Source organism: Rattus norvegicus, chromosome 3 (assembly GCF_036323735.1).
Source record: "Rattus norvegicus strain BN/NHsdMcwi chromosome 3, GRCr8, whole genome shotgun sequence".
NCBI classification, from domain to species: Eukaryota; Metazoa; Chordata; class Mammalia; order Rodentia; family Muridae; genus Rattus; species Rattus norvegicus.
This window is the reverse complement of record NC_086021.1, coordinates 128,929,019-128,956,993: the sequence shown is the minus strand read 5'-3', so window position 1 is coordinate 128,956,993 and position 27,975 is coordinate 128,929,019. Positions and strand designations below refer to the sequence as shown.

The window sequence follows — 27,975 nt, the reverse complement described above, 5'->3', positions numbered from 1 at the left end:
ACGTGGATATGAAATGTGAACGTGCACAAGGAAATGGGCCAGAGAGAGGCTGAGGCGATGCCAGGCAAATGTTTCACCAAACCGCTTGGCATTGCTTAAAAACAAAGCATTATGGTTCATATTTCAGTAGATGTTCTGGGCTGCAGATGCGATTCATTTGCTGGAGTACTTGGTTCAGCACTCCACATTGCATAAGCAGGCACAGCAACAAATGCCTGTAATCCCAGCCCTCAGGAGCTGGAGGCCTAAGAATCAGTTAAAGGTCATCCTCAGCTACAAACTGCAGAATAGCCTGGGCTACATGGGACCCAGTGTTAAAAAAAAGAAAGAAAAGAAAAGAAAAGCTTACAATGCCAAACAGTGCAATATATTCCAGTTAGGTGACCCTTGCTATCACCAAATACAGTGATATCCAGCATCGGTGGTAACTCTGCTTTATTGAAGGAGTCTGGGGGAAGAGCTGACTCTAGCCAACAGAACTGATTTGCCAGTTGCCAGGGCCACAGCCCCAGAGCTGTGTCTTGGGAAAGCATTCCCAGTCTTCAATACTCACTGTGCACTTGATACTAGCACCATGGTGAACTGCACGGGCCGTGTGTATTCCACCCTGTGTGGGCTTCCTGCTGAAGGAAACACTTTCGGGAGAGACTTTAGCAAGCTTGAATTTCCCTGCTGTTAAGAAAGCCAAGAGAGCAGTTTCTTTGGCTACTGTCTTCCCTTCACCTTGAGGACAAGGCCTAGGTTTGGCCAGTTGCATGAACCTAGAGAGAAGCAAATCTGAGAGACAAACTCCTGTTGGTGGGGCTTATGAGCAGCGAGCGGCCCAGGAAGCAGAGAGAAAAGTGTTCAAGGTTCCCATTGCCCTGGGAATTCAGAAGCATCCCCATTCTTTCTGCCAAAAGAAAGGATGCATCATCAAAAGAAAGCAGTTACCCCCATCTTCTTCTCTCAGGCCTGTTTCCTTCCTGGGAACAAATACGTGTTTCCAAACCCGTGCGTGGCCACTCAGCTGCTGAGTCTTCCTCCTAGCGGGCACCACTCCCGCACAGATAGCCAAGTGCAGGCTGTACTACCCCCCTCCATTAACCTCTGAGGTGGTTTGGCCCCCATGTCACCCCATACTTTGCTTTGCCACAGGCTGGAGAAGTCAAGCCAAGTCCGCACAGTGTCCAGCAGCAATTTATTCTTTAAAGGGAGCCGGTTCCGATACAGGTAAATAGTGAGAGTAAGTAGCCACTCCAGATCTTTCCAGACCCTTCCTTCTCCAGAGAACATTCCGTACCTCATCCTGAGAACAAAGAGCTGGAGCTCGTGGCAGGGCCTGGCGTTCCCTCCCACTTCCTGAGCCCTTTACCTTCATCCTCTCTAGCTTTCTGTCGGTAGGTCTCTCCTTCCCTCACAGAGCTTGTCTCACCAAGTGAGAATGAGTCCACTACTGCAATTTCTGAGCCAAATCTGAAGCAAGTTTTGTTAGAGACTGCCCAGGCCCATAGCCAGGATTCCCAGAGTAAGGGGCCAGATTCCATTAGACAGGGCTTATGAAGGCAAACCTCACAAGGCTACATACTTCCTCTGGACCTCTTAGATAGACATGATCAAGCACACGGTGTAGTCAAGGCAACCAAGCTTGTTTACAGAGGTAAAAATACACTAGTGTTGGTTAGCTTACATGAATGCCCCAGCCTTCCAGGAAGCTCTCTGTCCTTGGGCAACACAACTCAGGGTGTCTAACGGCTCAGCCTCCTGGGGCTGGGAGGGTGTGGTATGAGCTGGGCTGGAACTCTGTAGTGTCATGACTCTTTCCACAAACCTGCCATTTCTAACTGTAACATAATCCAGGAGTCAGCCATCACAGCAGCAGGAGCAAACCAAGAACTGTGAAAGTTCTGTGTCCCTGCTCCGACAGCTTTTGGGTTTTCTCCTGGTGATTCACAGAAACTAGAGGAATTGTTCCCAATTAAGAATGGAACTGGGGGGGGGGGGGGGGAAGTCTGGGGATTTAGCTCAGCGGTAGAGCACTTGCCTAGCAAGCGCAAGGCCATGGGTTCGGTCCCCAGCTCCGAAAAAGAAAAAAAAAAAAAGAAAGAAAGAAACTGGGCATGAGTGATCACATCTTTAATTCCGGCAGAGGCAGGCAGTTCTCTGTGAGTTTGAGGTCTACACAGTGAGCTCCAGGACAGCCAAGACTACACAATGAGAGCCTGTCTCAAAAAGGGGTGGGGGCAGGAGGATCCCAGAGACTCTAGCAGTGAAGAGCTAAGCTAAGCCACCATGATGTGCTAGAACTCTGTTTCTTGACTCAGCCAGAGCACCTGAGGTCCTGGAGCCTGGGCCTGAGAACTGCCTTTCTTGCCGTTTGTTTTTATCTTACCATTTGACAGTGGCCGGGTTGCAAAGGAAGTAATGGAGTCGAGTGCCAAGATCAAACGGGAACCACCAGAAATACACAGGTAGGCTGCTGGCGGCCTCACCACCTCCAGCACAGATCCCCGAAGCTCAAAAGATCTCGCAAGCCAAGCCCCATGGAGCTTTTGACCAAACAGACACAAAAGAGGGCAGCAGAGTGAGGGGCCCCTTATCATGTGGGGCTCGGGACCCGTGTACGACCTGTAACCGCTCAGGGAAGACAAGCCACAGCAGAGAGCTCTAAAGATGTGGCAAACGAAGACCCTTAGCTGTTCTGGAATTACTCCATTCCAGAAACCTCACGATCATGTCATGTGTGTCCATAAATCATGTATTTCTAGAAGCCTGCCTCCCCCAAGCCTGATAGACACACAGACTGGCTGAGAAATCCAGCCTGTACTTCTGGAAATGAGAAATTATTACCTGCGCCTCAACACAGCCTCCCCTAAGCAGCCTATGGGAACTAGCAAAAGTACTGGTACCATTTTCAGACATTTCAGGAGCATGGGGTCATACTCCCTAACAGTCCTGTCTGCCTCCCAAGACACACGGCAGAAAGGAAGTGAGGGAATCTAACACAGAATCTGAGACTCGGGGGTCAAGGGTTAAGAGAATTTGTTAGATATCTAGACACCCTTATCTGTCACTGAGTGGTTCTGTGTCCATTGCTTCTCAGAGCAGGGATGGTCCCTAGCCGCAGCTGTCCCTCCATAACCCATGGCCCACGGCTGAGCAGCGTCCCCAGGACACGACGAAGAGCTGTGCACATCTCTATCATGGAAGGTGAGTGTGGGCGCCTGGAAATGACGCCGAGGTCTGCACGCTGACGTGGCTAAGTTCCTCCTCAGGAGTCGTATTTGTTACTTTCTACTGCTGTGACAAAACGCCAGGACCAAGGCAATGTGCGCAGGAAGGTTTATTTTGAGCCAAGCACAGGCCTTTAATCCCAGTATTTGGAGGCAGAGGCAGGCTGATCTCTGAGTTCAGGGCCAGCCTGGTCTGCAGAGTGAGTTCCAGGACACCGAGAGTTACATAGAGAAACCCTATCTTGAAATAACAAAAGTTTATCATGGCAGAGAGGCAGGACAGCAAGGCTTGGCAGCAATGGAACGGGAAGCTGGGAGTTAACCTCTTCAGACAGGAAGCTGGGAGTTAACCTCTTCAGACAAGCACAAGGGAGAGAACCTGAAGCGAGTGAAAGCGAGTGAAGCTCTGAAGTCTCAGATCCCACCCCAAGTGCCACGCTGCCTCCAGCAAGACCACAGATCCTAAACCTCGTCGCCACCAACTGGGCACCAAGTGTTCAAACACTCAAGACTGTGGGGGACATTCTCGATCAAACCACCAGAGACTTGAAAAGAATCGTATTTGCTTTAGAGACAACAGCAGTCTGTTGGGTGGGAGCCCAGTGGCAGGTAGAAGGTTCTACACAAAGGGTGGGGACACTAGCAGAGTGTTCAGTCCCCAGCAATGATGTGTTTAGTGGTGATCAGTACTCGGGAGGCAGAAGTAAGAGGACTGTGAAAACACATGCCTATACTCCCAACACTCAGGAAGCTGAGGCAGGAGGACCCCCCTGAGTTAAAGGTCAGTATAAAGTGCTTTGTCTCAAACACAGAACTGCTCTGGTAAGGAAGAGTATCATTCTGAGAGGGTCTCTGGTTCCTGTTAAGTTTTAGGGTGTGATGCATGAAGCTGACCTGAGTATTCACTGGTGGCTGATTCAGAACTCCATGGAGACGCCTAAACAGGCAGCAGGCGGTTGCTTCATTTGTGAAAAGCAGCCCCTCCCTGCCTGCTCTGTGACTGGTGAGGAAGCTAATGTCCATGGAGTGAATTTGTTTTGGTTAGGATGAGGGTGCCCTGTAGCACAGACAGTCCTCCTGCCTCAGCCTCCTAAATCCTTTGCGTGGTACAGCATTTTAAAGAGAAGCCCTCCCACCTGGCCTTTTGCAACTGTGTGGAAGTGACCAGCGGCTAACAAACACAGCTGACTGCAGGGAGGAGCCACGGGGGGGGGGGGGGGTGTGGGAGCAGGGCCTTCAAAAGGCACAAACGAAATCCATGGGACAGGATCCATTCGAAGGCACCTCACAGAAGCCCTCTGACTTTTCTAGAAAAACTTCATTTGCTTTCCAGAAATGGGGAAAAATAAAAAAAAAAAAGAAATAAAATAACAACACAGCATTACAGTTTGAATGAAGCACGAAATCCCCACAAACAGGAACACTTTAAAAACAAAAACTGTGACTTCTTTTGCTTAAGTATCTGCTGTGGAGGCCCAGAGGACACTCAGGAATCAGTTTCCTTTACCCACTGTGTCGATGGAGGGACAGAACTTGGAGCTCAGCCAAAGGGGTGGGGGTGGGGGAATAGTCGGACCCATTCCCAGCCCTGGAGCCACCTCTTCCTCAGTTCCTTGTGACTTCAGTGTACACGGCCTAGATAAGGCCTGCCCATGACTTCACAGCCTACTTTCTGGGACAGTTGTAGTTGGTCCACGGCCTTTCCCCTTCCCTCTGAGAGCCGGGGCCATGCAGGGCCTCGGGGAATAAGCTGCAGAGGAAGGCATTGCTTTTTATGGACGTAAGCACTTCTGACTGAATCCAGTCCCCTGATAAGGATGGCCTCTCCTCTCCAAGCTTCTCCCTCATTGCAGCTCAGCCTGACCTGCGGCCCCCGCAGAGCCAGCACTCTGTCGGGGTAGAAGGCATCGCTGGAGGGGCTGCCATGGCATGGAACTGGTGAAGATTCTTTGTCCCTAGCTGGCTATTTCCTCTCCGTGCCTCCCAGGCCTGGCTGGTTTCCCTTGAAGAAGGAACTGCCTTCCTGGCCCGCCATGGGAAAGAGTCTAATTAAGATTCAAACCAGAGTCCATGTCCAGCTCCGGCTGACTAACCACTGCCTTCGGCCCCTAAGCATCCGCATCCTGAGGATGGGACCTCGGCTTCAGGCTAGGGTCCTAACGACTGTCCCCCCTGGCCCACTGGGAGCCACTTCTGGACAGAGGCGTCAGCTAGAGCACCTCAAAGGTAAATACACCTGTCTTGCTGTACCACCTCGCCCAGCACTGAGCCTAATGGGCTGGAGGAACGGCAGGCAAATGTGGCTCCTGGAGCAGATAAATCTTCTAAAATATGAAACTTGTAGAAAATCTGGAAACTATTAAGGGTGGTAACCCAGACTCAAAGACAAATACTACGTGTTTTTCTCTTGTATTCTACCTTTAAATCTTGACATAGGTGGGAGTGGCTATAGGCCATGAAACCAGAAAGGAGACCATGGCGGTGGTGAGGGGTTAGGAAGTCGCTCGATTGGGGGAATGCTTGCGTAACACGCAGAAGGCTCTGAGTTTGGTAAGCCTAACATGGCTGCATACACCTGCACTCCCAGCGTTTGATGACAGTAGGAGGATCCGAGTTCAATGTTACCTTTGAATACTCAGAAAGTTAAAGCTAAAGTGGGGCTCAAGAGATGGCGTCTTTGAAAAACAAATGAGCCATTTTGAGAAAACGGAGTACATGTGCTCTGAACGTGTACAAGAGGGTACTGGGGTGGGACAGTACAGGGGAGCAGGGGACAGGGTGGGGGAGGGGCAACAAAAGGTTATTTAGAAATGCCATAACAGGGGGTTGGGGATTTAGCTCAGTGGTAGAGCGCTTGCCTAGCAAGCTTAAGGCCCTGGGTTCGGTTCCCAGCTCCGAAGGAAAAAAAAAAAAAAAAAAAAAAAAAAAGAAATGCCATAACAGAACCTTAGCAACTTAGAAAAGAAACAAAGCCCTGTATTTCATTTAAAATACAAGACAAATTGTTTAAAGCGGGATGCTATTCCACATGCTAAAAGTTTATGGTGATATTTTTGGATAATTTAAATATACACAACATTTTGAATGAGATACATTTCATATACAACAGAGATAAAATCCATCCATAAAAAGGTTTTAAGCTGAAGGAAGAAGTGGAGGGAGGGAGAGGGTGGAGCGATGGGGAGAGGGTGCTGGCTAAATTTTCTTGTTCGGACTAGCCTGATATGGAATGACCTTACAGCAGTCTTCTGTTGACAGAACAGAACATTAACGTGCTTGGTGAACAACTGTGGTGGTCAGGCGTTCTACTAGAAATGCCTGCCTGCCTATTTACTGCCTGCCTATCTTATTTACTGAAGACACCAACAGCTTAGTATGCCATGGCTTCTGACTCACTGTCCTGATGTCAGCCTCTCCTTCCTCAGCCAGCTTAGGGATTAATCACAAGCCAAGATATTTTATACTGAAGTGGCTGCTGGCACCAAAGCTGGTCATACTTGGGAGATCTGGCTGTCATAGATGTCCTTGTGAGGGGACAGGCATTTCAGGGAGTGTCATATGCCCTCCAGAGGAAAGGAAGTAGGGCAGAGGCCAGGATCATGCCACAGCCAGGACTTAAAGGATTCTGTCCCGTCAGTGATGCAGAAAGCACTCATATCACACACGCCAGAGGCTGCATCAGGAAAGACAGAGAAACTAGAGCATCAAGAGTCCTGGAGCGGGGTTGGGGATTTAGCTCAGCGGTAGAGCGCTTGCCTAGCAAACGCAAGGCCCTGGGTTTGGTCCCCAGCTCTGGAAAAAAAAAAAAAAAAAAAAAAAAAAAGAGTCCTGGAGCAGCAGCTCTTAGTCACACGTTTCTTGGGTGCCTGAGTCCCTAGGCAGGTGCAGGCTGCAGACTTAATGAGCCCTGCATCCCATCAACACCACTATGCTTGGATTCTGTCCACAGTTCCACAACCACGTGACTTTTCTGTAACTATTCACCCTCAGCACTTTATGGGGCTGTTGAAAGATACAAGTGAAAACTTTAAATGTTTTCAAATGTCTGCCGGGTCCTTCTTTTGTCCTGTTCTTGATTTCTAAATATGGAGTCCACAGCTACTGCTGCTGTGAAGCAAAGCATACAGAGGCACCCAAGGAACAGAACGGACGCCATTGCATAGGAAGTATCTTGTGACCTTGAAAGCTAATTCCTGTGCCTTTTGCCTTTCCAGGCCTGGAGTCCCTACGAGACAGTGCCCATTCCACACCAGTGCGGTCCTCTTCCCATGGGGACACCTTCTTGCCTCACGTGAGAAGCAGCCGGGCAGACAGCAATGAACGTGTAGCTGTGATAGCAGATGAGGCCTACAGCCCTGCAGACAGTGTGCTGCCCACCCCTGTAGCCGAGCACAGCCTGGAGCTGATGCTGCTCTCCCGGCAGATCAATGGAGCCACGTGTAGCATTGAGGAGGAGAAGGAGTCAGAGACCAGCACCCCTACTTCCACAGAGGCGGAGGCCCTGGGAGGAGAGCTGAGGGCCCTGTGTCAGGGGCACGGCGGGTCAGAGCAAGAACAGGTGAATAAGTTTGTTTTAAGTGTCCTCCGTTTGCTCCTTGTGACCGTGGGACTCCTCTTTGTTTTGCTCCTCCTCCTGATCATCCTTACTGAGTCTGACCTTGACGTTGCTTTTTTCCGAGATATCCGCCAGACCCCTGAGTTTGAACAATTCCACTATCAATACTTTTGTCCCCTCAGGCGATGGTTTGCCTGCAAAATCCGCTCAGTGGTGAGCCTGCTCATTGACACCTGAGAAGGCATGACTCCTCCCAATAACTAGCCAGGTGGACCAAGGAACCCGGCTCCCCATTCCCAGCAATGGGACCCATCGCGGAACCATCGGCACCCACACCAAGTCCTCTCATGACTCAAAGTCCACTGCAGCCTAGGAGGGTTGTTTCCCAGAAGAAAGGGATATAGGCTAATGCTCTGTAAACTGGGAACATTCAATTTCTTCAGAGGCTCTTCCAAAAAATGGCTCAGCAACGCAAATGTTTCTCATCCTTCAATATGCAGGATAATTTTGGGGTTTGAACGTTAATTTTTCATAGATGTGTATTATTTTGAAAGTATCCAAATAAAAGTCATTTATTTTACTATACTGATTTTGCAGTAGTGTCACCCAGTAGATGGGACACTAGCTGAAGACTCGGACCGTTGTCCTCTGCACCCTGCAGTTTTCTCACTGGTGCCAGTGGGTTCCGGGAGACCCAGCAGGAGAGGCCAGAGCTAAGGACAGGCAGGACTGGCTTCCTTGCCAGACAGAAAGGCTTAACAAAGTAAACTGTGTGGAATGGTTAAATAGAAAGTTGCTTCTTGCGATAGTCTGAGTCGGATTTTCTTCTCTTGTTTTTTCAAATCTGAGCAGAGTGGGCGTCTGAAGGGACTTCCTCTACAGCAGCAGCAGCAGCAGGGGTGGGTAAGTCTGTGCCCTTAGACTAGAGCCTAGTGGACAGTTGAGTTTTATTTAATGGGTTTAATGTTTTTTGTTTTTTGTTTGTTTTTTTTTCCTGAAGAAGCTCAAGACTTCTAGTGCTTCTGGGTGTTAAAGTGGTGCCAGGATGTGCTGTCAGAAACGTCCCAACGGTGTAGTTACCAGGTGCTGAGCACCCAAGAGCCTTTGGAGCTGCGGGAGTGCCCCTCCCTCCCAAAAAAAATACTATTTCAAGCTCTATTTTAACAGCAAAATGTTATTTTCCTATCTATTCATATTTTGTTTTTACTTTATGAATTAAAAGATGCAAGAGAGAAACAGATCTGAGGAAGGCATCGGGAAGGAGCAGCAGCATTGGAAGGGACCAGGAAAACTGAGCAGAATCTCTAATCAATGCCTAAAGGCCACAGAATTTGACCGTGGCAGAGACCAACACTTACTGTGGTCAACATCTGCTCCTGCAAACAAGGTCAAGGAGCACTTATCGATGCTCACAGCAGCATAGGAATGCACGCACGCACATGCACACACACACGCACACACACACACACACACAGACAAGGACACGCGCACATACACACGCACACACTAAGATGAGCAGCAGTCCCCAGGCCTCTACACCTCTTACCACCGATAACACAAGAGCTTGTTTTCATCTCAGGGAGACTGCTAATCATCTGAGGCCCGAGGACTCACTCATATAAAGGACAGTCAAGGGGTATCTCCAGGGACCAGAGAACAGTGGAGCAGAACAGCCTCAGATGCAGGACAGACTGGGCTGTAGAGTATCTGAGCTCTTCTTATTTTGTTGCCTGGGGTAGAACCATGTCCACTTTATTAATATGACAGCCATTAAGAACAACAGTAACCAAAAACCCCAACAAAGCAACCACAAAAACACCAACCACAGGGTTCTGAAGATGCTGGGAGGGCGTTTACATAATTTCAAGGTGGATGACATCCTTATCTAGACCAGAGGTCAACAAACTTCTTTTAATAAAATTTTGACTTTGTGGACCATGCCCTGCCACCCTAGCTCGCTCCTGAAAATGCACGCATCATTCCGAGAACACGGCTTGTTCCACGAACATGTGAGAAAAGCCTCAGGCTGAGGATAGCTCAGAGGGAAAGTACTTTTAGCATGTCTAAGGCCCTGGATCTGACTGCTAACAATACACAAAGCCAGGTGTGGTAGCGTAGACCCGTGGTCCCAGAATTCAGCAGAGAGGCGGCAGGAGGATTAGAAGTTCAAAGTCATCCTCAGTCACATAATAAGTTAAGGCCACCCTGAGATACACGAGAGGTTGTCTCAGATCACCAGCCTCCCACTTCCCAAAAATACACCTAAAACTGCAGTATGCGGAGAGACCGGTGCCCACCTGTCCACAAACCGTAACCCACACAGGGCCAGCTTCGATCGTTGTTTTGTGTAAGATACCCAGAAGTGTTTCCTAATGGGGGCTTTGCAGGGTGCTCCAAGAGCCAGCCAGCAGTGATGTCATCCAATACCAAGATCAAGTACTGCCACTGTGAACAGCAGTGTTGCTAAGGATGGATCCAGGCCTATCGATCATTTCCGATCGTTTCTGTACCAGCAACAATTTGTATGAGGTCTAAAACATTTACCACATAACAAGACAAACGGAGGGGAATCCTAGTAAAGACCAGGGATCACTTAAAGCAATGAGCCACTGCCACTTGTCAACTGCATAGCAAAGGTTTACCTAGCACAGGCCTGATGGCAAAGGCTACTGGGAAACAGGGCTGGTGTGAACGGGGAATTCTATTCTTATGCAACATAGTAGATTGCCTTCTAGTGTGGTGCTCCTACCTCAGTTTGTAGAACACAGCATCTATGCAGTGAGTGGTAGCCTTGCCTCTGACCTTTCACAGCCTCGAGAGAGAGGCAGCCTGCCACTGCCTGGTGTGTTTCTTGTGTCTAGAGTCCTAACAGTGCTGCGATCCGTGCGATTTCCACCATCTGACCCGGAACCTTCAGGTCGTCCCGGCCCCCAAGGCTCAGCCCAGAAAATAAGGACAGAAAAGGCTTCCTTCGATTTGGTTTCCAAATGGTTTTCAATAGTTCAGTAACAAACCCCCTTTAGTGGTGACTAGTGTTTTTTAGTATTTTTCCCATCATAAAAAAAGTTTCAGTTTTCAGTCTGGTTTTGCTGTGTTCTATGTCTCTTCTTTCCTCTCAGAATTAGTTGATCTCGCTGTAGAAAAGCAGATGTGCATAGCATCATTGATCAGAGGAAATACCTACAGAATAGTGGACTGCACCTTTAAGCAGTAGAGGATAAACTACCTACAAATGTGAATTTCTTAGTTTCATTTAAAAGTATACGGCTGTTAACCTTTCGTGTGCCAAATCTTAAGTTACATTTTTCCTTCAAAGCAATGTACTTTTTTCTACATATGTAGTGTGTAGTTAGCATAAATCATTGGTGCCATGAAGATTATTTTTAAATTCAATAAATATTTAAATACCGTAAAAGAATGGGTCTTTTTTTAAAAAACAAACAAACAAACAGACAAAACAAAAAACATCGTAACTGGTCTCACTGAGTTACCAATAAATGAACAGAAGGATGGCTCAGTACTTGGAGAGAACCCAGGTTCAGATCCCAGCACCCACATGGTGGCTCGAAACTGGCTAGAACCGAGTTCCAGGGCATCTGACAACCTTCTCCGACTTCCTAGGCAACACACACATGCATCAGAAACACATAATAAGAACACTTTTTGTTTTTCGATGAGCTCTCACTGGCTGGCCTGGAATTCACTAGGTAGACCAAACTGGCCTTGAACTCGGAGATCTGCCCAATTGATAGGATTAAAATCCTGTGCCACCACACTAAACTCTTAGATTTCGACCTTTGTGTTAACGTTATGTGTTACGAGTAGAACCCGTGCCAAGTATGCCTGTATACCACGTGTACTGTAATACCTGCAGAGGCCAGAAGGTGGCACTGCATCCCTGAGAACTGGAGTCACACATGGTTGTGAGCCACCATGTAGGTGCTGGGGGTCCAATTTGGGTCATAAAGATTTCTCAAAGACATTATTCAACGAAAATTCGTATCACTTTATTTCTCTGACGTACAATTGAGTATTCCCCTTTACAATCCAAACATACTGCTTAAGGTATTTATAAGTCCTTCAGTAGTAACTTTGGCAAATAATGGGAAAATGTTGAATACACTGTGATACCAAGCTACTGATTCAGCAAAATATATTTAAACATATATCATATATACATATATACATATGAAGCTCACTTTTATTTTAAAGCCCTCTAAAAAATAAAAATATTGTAATTTTACTTTGTGTGCTTTATTAATTTGGGGAAAGGGAAGGTGAGCCACATTGGCCTTGAACTCCTGATTCTCCTGCCTCTACTCAAGTGCTAGAGTAGATAAGAATTCTATCGTTTTTGGTTTCTTTAAAGACAACACAGAAATATAAGAATATGTTCTTTCAATCCTGGGTGTGGGATGTGGGCTGCTTCAGACCACCCACAGCAGCTGACTACGATTTGCCTCCTGCTCTAGCAGAGGCGTGGTTTTGCCGGCTGCAGACAGTTTCTGCGATTGTGTGAAGTTTGGAACTCTGGGAACTTTTCAGAGGGTGTATAAATGTGAGGGCCCCACAAGGGATGGTTAGTGGTTATTGGCTGTTCAGGAGGGTTGGTTGGTTATTGTTTGTTGTGATCAAAGAAGAAACAAAAGGGAAAAAATTAGACCAGATAGAAGTGGCACCCAACACTCGGGGCTCAATTTTTTTTTATTCCACCTTAGGACTGCAGCTGGTCTTTACTACTCTGTGGGTTCTCTTTGCCACCCTTTATCCATCCCCCACCCTTGACCTCCCAACACTAGGTGAGAGAGAAAGGCTAGAGGTGGGAAGGAAAGAAATGGGAGGGGGGGTCCCGGAATTTAATTTCTTTCCTTTTGCTTCTTTGAGCATGAGTGCTAATAAATCACAACCAATGCCCCTGAATGACCACCAACCACCCCACCCTGTCTACCGGGGCCCTAGCAGTTATACACCCTCTGAGAAGTTCCCAGAGTTCCATACTTAACACAGTTGCAGAAACTGTCTGCAGCTGGCACAAATCACGCCCCTGTTAGAGCACGAGGCAAATCATAGTCAGTTGCTGTGAACTATCTGAAGCAGCCCTGTATTGTGGGATTAAAAGTGACAGAATTGTCACTACACTGGGGTTACTAATTTCACATGAAAAGCTACAAGCCCCTTGTCTGGAGCGCAGTCTGTACAGTTATTCCCTAGATAATGGTGTGAGTTAAAACACAGTGCTGTCCCGGGCCATTTCAGGAGCTACCCAGAGGCAGAGGACAGAGCTCCAAGTGGGCCCGAGTCATAGAAGCCATCTGTTCTCCAGTGACTATTCTGGGATTTCAAGTAACACTGAACTGAGATACAAGGACTCAAAAACAGCTCTTAGCTTATGAAACTAAGTTCTGGCTGGGCATGTAATACATACCTACAGTCCTAGCACTTGGAAAAGTGAGGCAGAAGGACTAAGTTCAAAGCTAACCTCGGGTACATAGCAAGATCCAGTCTCAAGAACAAAGCAAAACAACCATTTAAGTTTCAAAGGTGGGGTATGAGTCAGCAGAATACTTGTCAAACATGGGACAGTCTCTGCAGTTCAATAATGTTTCATAATTAGATGACCTTTTAGGACCTAGTCCAGTGTTGAGAAATAAATATTTACCCCAAACTAAGTAAATCACAGATCTACAGATTACTATTGCATCAAAATGGTCTCATTATGCCACAAAAGGTTAATAATGACCACTGAAAGCTTTAGAATGTTAGAATTTTGAAAAGTACAGCCTAATTAGAAGTGCTGGAAGCGGACAAGTGCACTGGAACATCTTAGCACATTCTGCATGGAGGTCTCCCTGGGAAAGCAATGCTCTATTTACTAAGTATGCCACATGACCAGACAGATGCACGAAGTTGAGTCCAACAAGTCTCTAGGTTCCTTAGCTACAGAGCAATTGGAACAGTTTGTTGACCCTACCCCATAACTCAGGTTTCTTGGTGCATAAAAACATGTAACCTCCCACTGCAATTACCTCCAGCTAGAATATATCGTGTAGGGTGCATAACACTGAGGGAACACACAGATACAAGACACTCTCCCCCAAAAGAATGCACGTTCTTCCCCGTCTCATGGAAGACTTCTACCCGCCGTGGGTGGGCCATGCTACCAACTGTGAAGCAATCTTCTTGTTTAGGGTCCCACACAGCTTGGAACCTTGTTAGCCACCTCCCAGTGATAGTGTTGTGCCTAGTGGGAAAAACAAGAGCAAAATAGTGTTTACTTTTACCTGTTAAATAATTCAAAATAGCATAGCGAGAAGGTTAAAAAGCAAAGGCCAGTGCAGAAACAACTGCCGATGCCTGCTATGTCTTCTAGCCTTCCGTGTGTGCTCAGAGGGCAGTGACTCTCAGCCTATGGCAATGGTACCTTCCTCTGGGCCTGGAGAGATGGCTCAGTAGTCAAGAACACTGACTGGTTTGGTTCCCAGAACCCATATGATGACTTACAGCCATCCATAACTCCAGCTCCATGAGGCCCTCTTCAGCAGGCATCAGGCACACTCATGGTACACATTCATAGGCAAAAGACTCATACATGTAAATAAGTCTAAAAAGAGTTTTATAAACAAAAGATTTTCTTTTTGAAGCCAGGGTCATACGTAGCCCAAGCTGACCCTGAACTCACTGTGTAAACTTCTGATCCCCCTGCCTCCGACTCCCAGGTAAGGAGATTACATGCATATACTACACACTTCACCAGTTTATGCAGTCCTGGGAGTCAAAGCCAATCAAAGCCAGGGAACTTGCTTTTTACCTGAGGAGGACCTTGAACTCTCAATCTTCCTGCGTCCACCTTCTCAGTTCAAGGTCCTCCTCAGGTAATAAGCAAGCTCCAGGCCAACCTAGAATAAAGAGACTCTTCTTCAAAAAAACCAAAACAACAACAATAGAAAAAAAAAATAAAAAAATATTAGCAAACCAAATTCACAGCATACTAAAGAACTATACACTGTGGTCAAGTGGAGACAAGACTGACCCACCATAACAACATACCCAGTACAATATGCCATGTGCCCGAACACCACAGCAGATGCTGGAAGGGAGTCTGACGAAATCTAACATCCCTTCATGATGCAGTCACTCAACAAACTGGGACAGAGAGACAAGCCCAATACAATGAAGACTATACATGTGAGAAGCCCACAAGGCATCAGATTGATGAAGACTGAAACCTTTCCCTCTGGGATCAGAATAAGGTAAGGATGGCCTCTCACCACTTACATTGAACAAAGGCATCCTGTGTTTATGGCTTAAAACTTAATGTTAAAATATTCATACTACCCAAGGGAATCTACGAATTCAATGCAATCACAATGCCATCTTTTTTTTTTTTTTTCAGAAATAGAAACAGAAATCTTAAGATTCATACCAAAACTTAAAAGACCCTAAATAGACAAAAATAATATCGAAAAAAACATAACGAGAACCTGACACTGACTCCAGATGCTTCAACCTGACAGTCGGACCTCAGTCCCCAGGACACATGATGGCAAGGAAAACCCACTCCTGAAAGCCATTCTAACCTACACATGTGCCATCACATGCGCAAACCCGCCTGTACACGCACAGTAATAAAGACTAAAATGTAACCAGTTGGTGGTGGTACATGCCTCTAATCCAAGCACTCAAGAGGCAGAGGTAGGCTGATCTCTGAATTCAAGGCCAACCTAGTCTACGGGGTGAGTTCCAAGACAGTCAAGGGATTCACAGGGAAACCCTGTCTTGAAAAACCAAATAAATAAATGATAAAATAAAGTGTAAAATTTAAAATCTCAAGAAATAGCACAGCATTCAAAAAAACTGAACAGAAAAAAAAACCCTCAGATTTTAAATGAGTTTGTCTGTTTACAATAAGATAGGGGGAGGGGGTACTGTGCCTTGATTTTGAACATTTGCACTCAGAAATCAGTGTAAAGAAGTCATGCAGGAATTTCAGCTAATTTAAAATAACGTCAGGGAAAGCTAGTTATTTGTGTGAAATAATAACTCGTTTTTAGTAGAAACTGATAAACTAAAACATAACGTTTGAAAAATAAAAAGAATGGGCAAAAGTTATGAAAAAGGAAAAAATATGCTTAAAATGCAGCCTCTGAAAACTGACGCTAACAAAGCCACTACATGTATAACCCCAACTGTAAAAATGGTAAAACAACGACTAGAGAGACGCATGAGTGTGAAATGAAGTCCCATAAAGTAGTAGGTTCAAGAAGGCGACCAGAAACACAAGGCCAAAAGGTAAGGAGGCCACAGAAGCCCAGAATAAACAGGCACATCAAGAAGTCGTAGTCTTCCTGAATAAGGAACGCAGTATAACTCAAGTACAATAAAGTTCTGAGCTTTGACTGAACAGTCAGTCCCTCAGAGAGCACATGAGACCAGGAGTCGGGCCCCTGAGACCAGAAGAGCTCCCCTGACAGGACAGGAATCAGCTCACGGCGCAGCACAAATCCAGGACTATAGCTTCCCATTGACAGCCATAGGCCTAACGTGTGCCTTCTATGCACTGCTGCGACTCACAGCCATCCAGGGTCTTAGGAATTCTGTGCATGGAGGCCTACCTGATGGTGCTGACGAGAGGAAACTGGGAAGATAAGGAGCTGCTGTCAAAGACCCTGCAAAATAAACGTTGAAGACAATTAGTCATGTTACTTAGATTCTCAAGTTTTTCTGAAATAGTGTAAGTGTGTTTAATTAAGATACCTATGGTTCACAGAAGGAATAGAATTGTTATGGTTCACAGAAGGAATAGAATTGTTACTTTATATGGGATCAGACTCTAACCTCTGATGCCATCTTTAACAGTTAAGTACATAGTCGACTACTGTAAAATTCAGGCTGTATCATAAGCTTAGGGTGGAAATATCTAAACACTATCACTTAAAATCCCAGAACTTGGGAGACAGAGGCACTCAGATCTCTGAGTTCAAGGCCAGCCTGGTCTACAGAGTAAGTTCCAGGACTAGACAGAGAAACTCTGCTCCCCGAGACCCCCTAAAAAGGTATCTCACTGTGTACGCCTAGAACTGTCGATTCCTCCATGGCCTCCTGAGAACTGTAATTACAGTAGGTACTGCCACACTAGCTTAGCATGTACGAGGACAGTCTTGCAATAAAACCATATTCATATTCACGAATAAGCAAGCCAGTAAATAACATCCCTCCATGGTCTCTGCATCAGCTCCTGCTTCCTGACCTGCTTGAGTTCCTGTGCTGACTTCCTTTGGTGATGAACAGCAATGTGGAAGTGTAAGCTGAGTAAACCCTTTCCTCCCCACCTTGCTTCTTGGTCATGATGTTTGTGCAGGAATAGAAACCCTGACTGAGACAAACTGGTCTAACATACATAAGGGCCATGGAAGGAAAAGCACAAACGCTCCGAGTGCATGTATGTACAAAGATCAGTCTTCCTCTGACTCTCTGACTCTGTGACAGTCTGATAGTGATGGCCAGCAGGCAAGTGGAGGGACCCAGAATCCTCTGCTGGGTAGGTCAGGGTAGAAAGAAGCCATTGTCTGTATCTCATGTCCCCTCCTCGCCCAGCTGACACAGAACAATTGATCTCCTGGCATGAGAGCTTGCCTGGTTTGATTATTGCTTAATTACTGGAGGTTAATATAATACAGGAAGATAAACTCTGGAGTATAAATGAACAGAAAGGGTAAAGCCTGTGTGAGTAGAAGGGGGTGTGGGCTGCTATGCCCTCATGATGAACTCTGGCTCCATGTCCTGGGAATGCTCACTCTCTTTGCTGGACACCAGCTGGACACCCGAAGGCCATGTGTTCACCACTCTTGAGCCTGACCCAGGGATACACTCAGTAGATACTTGATGAAGAGAAGAATTCCAACTCTTAAAGAGCTTGCAAATTTCAAACAAGAGTAAGTAATCTTGGAGAGAACAGAATTGTCTTCCCGTATAGGTGCATTAAGTATCTTCACACATTTTTTCTGGGCTGTCAAGAAACTGGGACTACGAAAGCCTCTTCGGGTTTCTTTTTTTTTTTTTTTTGGTTCTTTTTTTCGGAGCTGGGGACCGAACCCAGGGCCATGCGCTTCCTAGGTAAGCGCTCTACCACTGAGCTAAATCCCCAGCCCCTCTTCGTGTTTCTTTAACTTGACATTATTTTTGTTTCTAAGTTCAACTGATTTAAATCAGTTTTGGGGAGGTTGCTATAGAAAAGTACCAAAGCTAAAACCTAAAACAACACCTATTACTAGCTTAGGCAGATGCATCATTTTTTACTGTTTTCCACATGCCTGAACGGCTTGCCCATTTCCATTTAACACACTATTAAGGTAGATCCAGAACACATCTATAATCCCGGTACTCAGGAGGCCAAAGCAGCAGGATCACAAGTTCAAGGCCAACCTAAAATACACTGAGACATCGGGAGATAGGGCAAGGGAGCACAAGGGAGAAAGAGACTGTGATACTGTATGTAACACTAATGATGATTCCATAGCAACCGCAGTAAACATAACTCTACTCTACACACACCATAGTTGCAGTCTCTGAACTTGAGATTTCCTTGGACACAGGTTCTGGTCTCCTTTGCTTACCTGAGCTTACAGTCAGCACATGTGGTCACCACTCGGTTACCAGTAACGGGGGAGAAGTACGCAGAGGCGATGCTCTTAGAGTGCTCAGTCAGGGAGATCAAAGGCTGGCTTTTCCCGGACTTCAGGCACCTGACATCATAAACATGAACGTCCCTGGGACAGGAAGAGAATTTATCAGCACAGCCCATGTAGCGAGCCCATAAAGTGGAGCTAAGCCCAAGTTAGACATGCAGAATCCTGTTACACTGAGAACATTTAAGACGGCTGGAGAGATGGCTCAGTGGTTGGTTAAGAGCACTGACTGTTCTTCCCGTGATCCTGAGTTCAAATCCCAGCAACCACATGGTGGCTCACACCATCTGCAATGAGATCTGGTGCCCTCTTCCTGTGTGTCTGAAGGCAGCTACAGTGTACTTATGTTTAATAAATAAATCTTAAAAAAAAAAAAAGAACATTTAAGACAAAACCCTCTAATCTATAACTTTTCAGACAGTGAATGGTATAGAAAAATGAATAAAAGGAAAAATTCCAAGGTACAGAAAGAAGTCCATGTTCCTGCCAGGCACAGAGATTAGTTTCTATTGGTTTTTCAGTATCTCCAAGAAACAAAGTAACACGAGCCAAGTTATAGGTCACAACAATTTTTCTGTTTATTATAAGTTTTCTTCTCATAAAAGTAGAAGTAAACACATGCAGTGGCAAAGGGACAGACATGAAGGAACAGATGTGAAGGGACAGGTGTGAAGAGATATGTGTGGAGGGACAGACGTGAAGGGACAGATGTGAAGGGACAGGTGTGAAGAGATATGTGTGTAGGGACAGGTGTGTAGGGACAGGTGTGTAGGGACAGGTGTGTAGGAACAGGTGTGTAGGGACAGGTGTGAAGGGACAGGTGTGAAGAGATATGTGTGGAGGGACAGACGTGAAGGGACAGGTGTGAAGGGACAGGTGTGAAGAGATATGTGTGTAGGGACAGGTGTGTAGGGACAGGTGTGTAGGGACAGGTGTGAAGGGACAGGTGTGAAGAGATATGTGTGGAGGGACAGACGTGAAGGGACAGATGTGAAGGGACAGGTGTGAAGAGATATGTGTGTAGGGACAGGTGTGTAGGGACAGGTGTGTAGGGACAGGTGTGTAGGGACAGGTGTGTAGGGACAGGTGTGAAGAGATATGTGTGTAGGGACAGGTGTGTAGGGACAGGTGTGTAGGGACAGGTGTGAAGGGACAGGTGTGAAGAGGTATGTGTGTAGGGACAGGTGTGTAGGGACAGGTGTGTAGGGACAGGTGTGTAGGGACAGGTGTGAAGAGATATGTGTGGAGGGACAGACGTGAAGGGACAGATGTATGCTTCTCCAACAGTTTCTGTTTATTAAACCAAAAGAATTCCTTTAAAAAGCAATTACACTCAAAACATTTCTATCAATGTGAATAAGAAATTTATCTGCTACTGTATGGCACAAAAGTCAGATGGGGGTCAAGAGGTATGCTCATAATCCCAACACTCAGAAGGCAGAGGCACATCTCTGATTTCCAGGCCAGTCTCAAGAAAAAGGAGAGACAGAGAGACACAGAGACAGAGAAAGCCAGCCAAGGTCTATGAAATAAGCCATGTACTTGTGACATGAGAAGGATTAAATCCTAACATTGCCTGCAGAGCATATCTCTCAAGCCTTGCCTGGTCACAAACCCATAATCCTTGAGAAGGTGAGGCAGGAGATTAGTAGATTTCAAAACAGACTGGGACAAAAAGGGGGGACCTTATCTCAAAACACACAAAGGGACAAACCAGGAAGAAAACAAGCATACCTCAATCCTGCCGTGATAAAATACTGTCTGGATAACGGGTGGACATGAACAGTTCTGATTTTTTCCAAAGACGAATTTATAAACTTCTCGTAAGAAGTCCCAGGTGTCCTTCTATCCACCAGTGACAAATGTCCACTCCAGTGTCCCACTAGCAGAGTAGAGGCATCGTCCAAGAAGTCAAAGGAGGACAGGCTATTTCTCTCGTTCCTGTACACCTACGGGAGAGGCAGTGGTCCTTAAAACACTGGGCCTAGGGAGGTGGATCACCACACAAACTGACGATCTGAATCCAATCCCTGGAACCCACAGAAAAAGACAAGGGCACACTTCTGTACCCCCAACATGGCACCCCTACTATGGCAGTAGATGGAGAGGAGGCCAGGCAGGCAGCCTGGTGTGCCAGCACAATAACACAGGCAGAAAGACTCTATCTGGAAACCGGGACAGGACGACAGACTCCCCAAAGTTGTCCTCACACCTCTACAAGTAGCCTAAGCTGGCCTTGAACTCCTGATCCTCCTACATTCTCTTCCCAAGTGCTGGGATTATAGAAAACATTCTTTTAGAGAAAACCAATGTTCACATCCCTAGTAAGGGAGTTATGGAACACTTTACCAAATGATGTCATTTACCGTCTATCATCTACACAGGGAATACAAAGCAAAATGAAAACTGAGGCTTGCCTGTATCAAACGGCAACCCACGCCACGGCCACACCCTCAGTCCCAAATCTACTCCATGAAACTTAGCAGAAAAAGAACTGACTGTGAATTCGATAGAACTAAATTACATTTGAGAAGTAGTTTTGCATCCAAGGGAAGGCGAAGATATATGACTAGATGTTCAGTTGTAACTGTTGTTGACAGAAAAACAAACATTAAAATTCTTTTGTTGTTGTTTTTGAAAGATGGTCCCTCATAGCCTAGGCTGGCCTCAAACTCAAGACAGACAACTGAGGTCCTTGAGCTGCTAGGACACAAGCATATGCCACTGTACCAATCGACATGGCACTGACGATGGAACCGAGGCCTTGTGCCTGATCTACCAACTGAGCTCCACCGCTGGCGCAGATTAAAGTTCCTCAGTTAATAAAGCTGCATCAAATCGTTCCACTTTCAGAGCTGGGCACGGTGGCTCACACCTCACTTGGGAGACAGAAGCAGATGGATCTCTGAGTGAGGACAGTATGGTGCTACATAGTGAGTTCCAGGACGAAAAAAAGAACCAAAAAAAAAAAAAAAAAAAAAAAAGATTTATTAGTTTTCTGTCTATAAGTATTTTGCTTGGATGGACTTATGAACGCCACATGTATGCCTGGTGTCCAATGCATGCATACAGAAGATGGCACCCAATCTCCAGGAAGTAGAGGTAAGATGTTTAAGAGCCACTGTGTAGGTACTGGGTCCTCTGGAACAGCAGCCAGCGACCACTGAGCCATCTCTCCCCTGCATACCAATTTTTATGTGGGTCCTGGGGATTGAACTCAGGTCTTCATGGTCATACAACAAGCACTCTTTTTTTTTTTTTTTTTGGTTCTTTTTTTCGGAGCTGTGGACCGAACCCCGGGCCTTGCGCTTCTTAGGTAAGCGCTCTACCACTGAGCTAAATCCCCAGCCCCACAACAAGCACTTTTATACGTGTACTGTCTTTTTCTTTTCTTCTTTTTAAGATTTATTTATTTAACAGCTATATAATTGTACACTGTTGCTGACTTCAGACCCACCAGAAGAGGGCATCAGATCTCATTACAGATGGTTGTGAGCCACCATGTGGTTGCTGAAATTTGAACTCAGGAAGAGCAATCAGTGCTCTTAACCACTGAGCCATCTCTCTCAGTTCACTGAGTGAACTGTCTTTTAAAAATATCTACTGCGAGGTTTGAATCCCAGCACTCAGGGAGGCAGGCCTTGAATCTCTGTGAGTTCAAGACCCGTATAGTCCACACAGTAAATTCCAGGGCAGCCAGGACTACAAAAAAAGAACCTGTCTCAAAAAGAAGTCTAAGCGCCTGGATTCCTCCACTGTTCCTTCTTTTTCTCCTTTTCTGCCATGTTGGGAATCAAACACAGGGCCGTATGCATGTTAGGCAAGCATACGATCACTGAGCTAAAACCTCCAAACACTCTCAAACAGCATATGCTCCATCGTCCTAGCATGGGTTGAACAGCCCAGGAAAAGGCCTTATCCTTAAGAGATGGTCAAAAAATCAAACCCCTTTGGTAAATGTTTCTTGACAAAAAAATTAATATCACTAATATCCGAGTCAATTTTTACTTTGCCAGGTCAAAACAACTGAGTTAATCTCTTCAGCATGTGTGTTAGAACTGTGCTGGGAGGGCCGAGGTGGGAGCGTCACTCAGGTGGGACAGTGTTTACCGGAATGCACAGCGTAAACCAGTCACTGTGGTGGGCACCTACATAGAGAACTTGGGAGATGGAGGCGATGGGATTAAAAGTTCAAGATGATTCTCGACCATGTAAGGAATTCCAGACCAGCGAGAATATATGCGATTTCTTTAAAAATGGGGTTAGGCTCAACAGTAGATCTTGTATCTAGCGTATCTTAGCTGGATGCAGTCTCCAGCACAAAATGAATATGCACAAAGCTTAAGCCTAGAAATGGAGCAGCACTCTTACTCAAAAGGTTTTTCACAAATAAAATGATCATATAACAAGAATATGGTGGCATGTGCCCATACTATAGTCCCAGACATGTGGGACAGAGACTGGAGGATCACCAATCAGTTCAAGGCCAGCCTGGGCTTCTTGTCAGACCCTACTTCAAGAAAAAAAAAAACAAACAAAAAGAATAGTTTACCTATTCCTACTAGTCCAATTTAGTTTTCATGACAACTCTATAAGGAAGATACTATGACTATACCATTTCATAGCTGAGGAAAGTAGGCACGGAAGTTAGGGAACTTATGAAGGTCACACAACTGATAATGGACGGTATGAGACTTGATCTAAAGTGACACACTTCTCTCAACAAGGCTGACACAGGAGTCACTCTGTGGCATGTATCAACAATCCAGAATGTCATCTGACGTCAGGTCGCAAATCCATTAGCACTCACCTCTTCAAACACAGCCGTGGAAAAATCGCCACAGCGCACAGTGCCGTCATAGCTCAGGGACAGTAGGTGGGCTGGGTTGGTGGGTGAGAAGGAAAGGCAGCTAACAGGCTGGCTGTGAGGACAGAAGGCATACGCCCCATCTTCACTCTGCTGGGTCTGGAAGAGAGTTGGAGGTGAGGGAAAGACACAACTAGGAAAGGTAGTTATGGTTGCTGTCTTGCTGTCATTAAAGGATTTATATTGGAATGACAGTCGGGACTTACTCTCATTACATTCACAGACAAGCAACACCAGTAACCTTTGGAAAACATCTGTGTGTGTGTGTGTGTGTGTGTGTGTGTGTGTGTGTGTGTGTGTGTGTGTGTGTGTACAACAACATGCCCACAGAGATGCCACGATGCACACGTGTAGGTCGGAGGACACCTTGAGGAGTTGGTTCTCTCCTTCCACCATGTTGAGTTCTGGAGTCAAGCATGTGAGTTCACTAGGCAAGCATGTGAGTTCACTAGGCAAGCATGTGAGTTCACTAGGCAAGCATCTTTAACCTCTGAGCATCTTACAGGACTAGAACCAACAACTTTGTACTGAAATTCTTTGCTTCCAAATAATCAGTTTAAAAATACTGGGTCATATTAACTCCACATGTTCAACTAGTTTCCTCATAACAGCCAATCAATCAATCAATCAATCAATCAATCAATCAATCAATACACTGCTTCTGACAGCAGACGGCTGAGAAAAGAGGATCACTTGAGCTGACTGGTGGGAAGGGGGACTGTTAAAGCTAGTCCTAGCAATATGGCGACACACCACCTCAAGGCCAGACTGGTCTGGTCAACACAGCAAGTCCCAGGACATCCAAGAACTACATGTTAGTTAAGCAAGCATCCTACTAACTGAGCTTCATCCCCAACCCCTCCATTTTAATGAAGTCAGAAAATTATTTTAGTAATTTGGGAAGCAAATCAATAAAAATGGGTATATTCTCTTATATATGTAATATCAAAAGCAATTCTAGACTCATGAGTTTGAATTTTAAAAGTTACTTGGCATAAGCGGAAATAAGTGCTGTTCAGTTGGTCGAGTATTTGCCTAGCATGCTGGGAGCTCTGGGATGAAAAAGACTCCTGAAAGCCTATGTGCGTGTTGATGTATCTGGTACAAGGGAAAGTCTGAAGGTACTGGATCCCTGGAACTGGAGTTACAGATGTTGTGAGCTGCCATGTGGATGCTGGGAATAGAGCCTGAGTCCTCTGGAAGAGCAGTAAGAACTCTTAACGGCTGAGGCACTATCCAGCCCGTTCATACATACACATACTGCACGCATGCACATAAGACAGGCTAGAGAGATGACTCGGGAACAAGAGCTCTTCCAGGGTGTTCAGGTCAATTCCCAGCACCCACATGTCATTTCACAACTGTCTGACACTTGTTCCAGGAGATCCAACACCCTCTTCTGGCCTCTGTGGGCACTAGGTATAGGATACAGTACACAGACATACATGCAAGGAAAAAAAAAATATATATATATGTACATATATATATTTCTTTTATTAAAAAGCAAAATATATGTTAAAAAATCTTTTAGCTGGGCATGGCTCACACCTTTAATCCCAACACTTGGGAAGCAGAGGCAGGTAGAGCTCTGTGATTTCAAAGCCTGCCTGGTCTATAAAAGTGTCTCAAAAAAATAAAATAAAATAAATAAATAAACTTTAAAAAACTTTGAAAACCTCACCATGAATATGGAGGACGACTTAACATTCAGATCCCATTGGACCCTATTTTGAACATAACTTAAAAACTCAGACTTTTCATGTGGTTTTCACATAGACACTTAATGTCTCCTGCCAGATAATTTATGTCCAGATGGCTAAAGATATTCAAGCTAAAAGAGCTAAAGTTATATAAAACAATTTTAAATTCTACCAGATTTCTAAAATCTAAAATCATAAAGCACAAAACTACAAATCTCAAGAAACATCTATAAATAAATGTTCTAGGCTATGTCTTTCACACATTTCCGTCAGGCAGACTTTAGATAACGTCCAAAAGGTAGTACCCCAACTTACCAAATCCCAGAGTCCAACTTGTCCAGACTTGGACCCAGCTGCTACCAAGGTCCTCACTCCCGATGGATGGATAGCCACAGAGGAGATCGCTCCTTTGGTCACCTTACGAATAGTGGCTTCGCTGACGACCATACCACTTAAACTGGCTTTGTAGCTACGAAAACCGGTAAGTTAAAACAAAAACAACCTCCAAAAAATAACTCAAAAAAAAGAAAATATACAATCAGTAAATACTGGCAAATATCAAACTCCCAGATGACAAAAGAAAGCAAATTAATCAATTGGATTATTTTCCAATTATAAAATTAACTTTGATAATTTTAATGAGGACATCAAACCTTAGGAGGCTACGGTTAAATCCAACGTGCTTGGCCTGGAGACACAGCTTGGCAGAGGCAGCCAGAGCGTACGCGCACTCTACACTTGTACTGCTAGCATCATGGACTACGAGTCCATGGAAGAGTTTCAGAAGATTTCAGGGAAATGATTCGATAGTGTTTAATAAAAGCCATAAGGATGGCCCCAGTGTTGGGCTCATTAGTCCCATGCCTGGAAGTCCAACAAGTAGTCTATTATTATATATGCACTTACGCATGCACACACAAAGCAAGCAGAAACTAACTCCAAACACCAAATGGGTAGAAGAAAGTGTGCTCTAGTAAATGTACAAACACCCATGAGAAAAGGCACAGTGTGAAACTATATACATTAGAACCTACACAGAACATATAGAATGTACTTAATAAACTGTGAATTCATTTATTCAGCACTGAGTATATACCGTATGCAAAACATTAGATATCTCAACGTTAGGGCTGAGATAAGTGCTGCCTTCCTAAAGCGTCCACACAGTGTCAGGCCAGGCCTATCACTGAGAGCTATAACCTCAGCACCTTCAGAAGTGAGGCTTGCAAGGCCAAGGCCTGACCGCGTGCATGTTTTAGTATTGATTTTGAACTGACAGTTTAGAATCACTTGGGAAGAAGGTCATCTAAGATCCTCCTGGCCTAGGGCATATCTGTGGAGAATTATCTTGACTGAGGAGGGAAGATCCACCCACTATGGTTTGAACTACTCCCTAAGCAAGAAATCCTGAACTGTGTAAGAGGACAGAAAAGGTGGGGTATGATGGACAGTTCAATCTGGCCTGGACAACTTCGTGTACTTCACCTCAAACATATAAAATAGAGTGCAGTGTGGGGAGAGATGGCTTAGAGGTGAAGGGCAGTTGCTACTCTTCCGGAGAACCCAGGTTCACTTAGTAGCACCCACAAGGCAGGTTACAATCAGTTTTAAGGGATTCAATGTCTTCTTCCGGCCTCTGCAAGCACCAGGCACATACAATGTCTCCTCAGGTAAATGTGGGCAAAACATTCATACACACGGTTATTTTAAATATACACAGCCAGGTGTAGTGACAAATACATTTAATCTCAGCAGATAGAGCTCTGTGAGTTCAAGGCCAGTCAGAATACACAACGAGACTGTCTCAAAAAAAAAAAAAAAAAGTAAATAAATAAAATATATATAAAATAGGGCTGGAGACATTCAGTGGTAGAACACTTGCCTAGTGCACTCAAGGCTTTAGCTCAATCCCTCACACTACAAAGAAAGCAAGCAAACCACTGTTAGCATAGAAACAGCAGGAGTTTTTTTTTCACTTCTTTCAAGGTTTCCTATAATAGTACCCTACAGTAGTATTCATTATAGTTTTTATACTGCAAGCATCTCAGAAAGTATAAAACAGAGGTCAAAAGTAACAAGTCCAGGCATTTTAACTTACCTTTTAATACTAGATAGCCCCTTCTTGGTCTTCTCATTACTTGTCTACAACGTTAGAAGAGCGCCAAGGGCTAAGTTAATATACATACATGAAATTTCCTCAGTAGATGACTCTAAAAGTTGTAAGCCATCCCAAGTGATACCTGACTCATCTCTGCCCATGTCTTCAGAGAGGCTTTGAACAGTTCGCTGCAGTCATCTTGGTTTTCAGGAATCATTTCTAAGGGTCCAGGAGGTATCATAGGCTATCAAAAAGAAAAGGCAAAACGTTTTTGGTCCTAGAATATAAACTGAGACGGTCTAGGGATTCAGTCCTCATTTTCACTACTTTCCTTTCACCACCAAAAACTGTGGCACACCATGGGCATTCAAAATGGTTGAGTGCCAAATAGTGCATTGTGGCACTCAGTAATCCCAGCACTCAGGAGGCTGTAATCCCAGCACTCAGGAGGCTGAAGTGGGGATCCTGTTCAGGCCAGTCTCAGACACACAATGATACCCTAGAAAAAAAATCTTTCGAAATTCATGCCAAGGAGGCCTTAGATGAATCTCATGTGGCAGAATGCTTGCTTGCCTAGTAGGCCTGACACAAACCTGCTACTGTGGGTTTCACCTCCAATCCCAGCCCTGGGAAGGTGGAAGTGGGGTCAGAAGCTCAAGGTCACCCTGAAGTGTTTGGACAGGAAGGGTTCCAGTTTTTAAAGAAAATCTATGTCAAGGGATCCTCTTCTTTCATTTTATGAATGTGTGATGTATGTGCGTGTGTGTTCATGTGAATGTGGATGCACAGAAACATCACGCATGTAGAAACAGACAGCCTCTGGGGTCGTGGGTCCTACCGTCTATCTAGGTTTGAAAC

General features: G+C 45.4%; 2 protein-coding genes across 29 annotated transcripts in view; one reads left to right on the top strand and one right to left on the bottom strand.

Moving 5' to 3' along the window:
- Frmd5 (FERM domain containing 5) overlaps positions 1–11,182 on the top strand; it is a 271,323-nt gene extending 260,141 nt beyond the window's left edge. For 12 of the 18 annotated variants that reach the window (XM_008762214.4, XM_039106827.2, XM_039106826.2 and 9 more), the window contains 4 exons: positions 1,138–1,212; positions 2,382–2,450; positions 3,083–3,189; positions 7,427–11,182. In XM_008762214.4, the coding sequence (XP_008760436.2) occupies positions 1,138–1,212; positions 2,382–2,450; positions 3,083–3,189; positions 7,427–8,004 (829 nt within the window). In that variant the 3' untranslated portion in view covers positions 8,005–11,182. The remainder of the gene's footprint in view (positions 1–1,137; positions 1,213–2,381; positions 2,451–3,082; positions 3,190–7,426) is intronic. The other 6 variants (XM_008762212.4, XM_039106834.2, XM_008762213.4 and 3 more) reach the window with 3 other exon arrangements.
- A 570-nt stretch (positions 11,183–11,752) lies between these two features.
- Wdr76 (WD repeat domain 76) overlaps positions 11,753–27,975 on the bottom strand; it is a 34,742-nt gene continuing 18,519 nt past the window's right edge. For all 11 annotated transcript variants that reach the window (XM_006234876.3, XM_006234874.4, XM_006234875.4 and 8 more), the window contains 8 exons: positions 27,260–27,361; positions 27,118–27,161; positions 25,335–25,488; positions 23,263–23,418; positions 20,187–20,401; positions 18,381–18,533; positions 16,380–16,433; positions 11,753–14,008 (listed from right to left, as the gene is read on the bottom strand). In XM_006234876.3, coding sequence (XP_006234938.1) covers positions 13,747–14,008; positions 16,380–16,433; positions 18,381–18,533; positions 20,187–20,401; positions 23,263–23,418; positions 25,335–25,488; positions 27,118–27,161; positions 27,260–27,361 — 1,140 coding nt within the window. In that variant the 3' untranslated portion in view covers positions 11,753–13,746. The remainder of the gene's footprint in view (positions 14,009–16,379; positions 16,434–18,380; positions 18,534–20,186; positions 20,402–23,262; positions 23,419–25,334; positions 25,489–27,117; positions 27,162–27,259; positions 27,362–27,975) is intronic.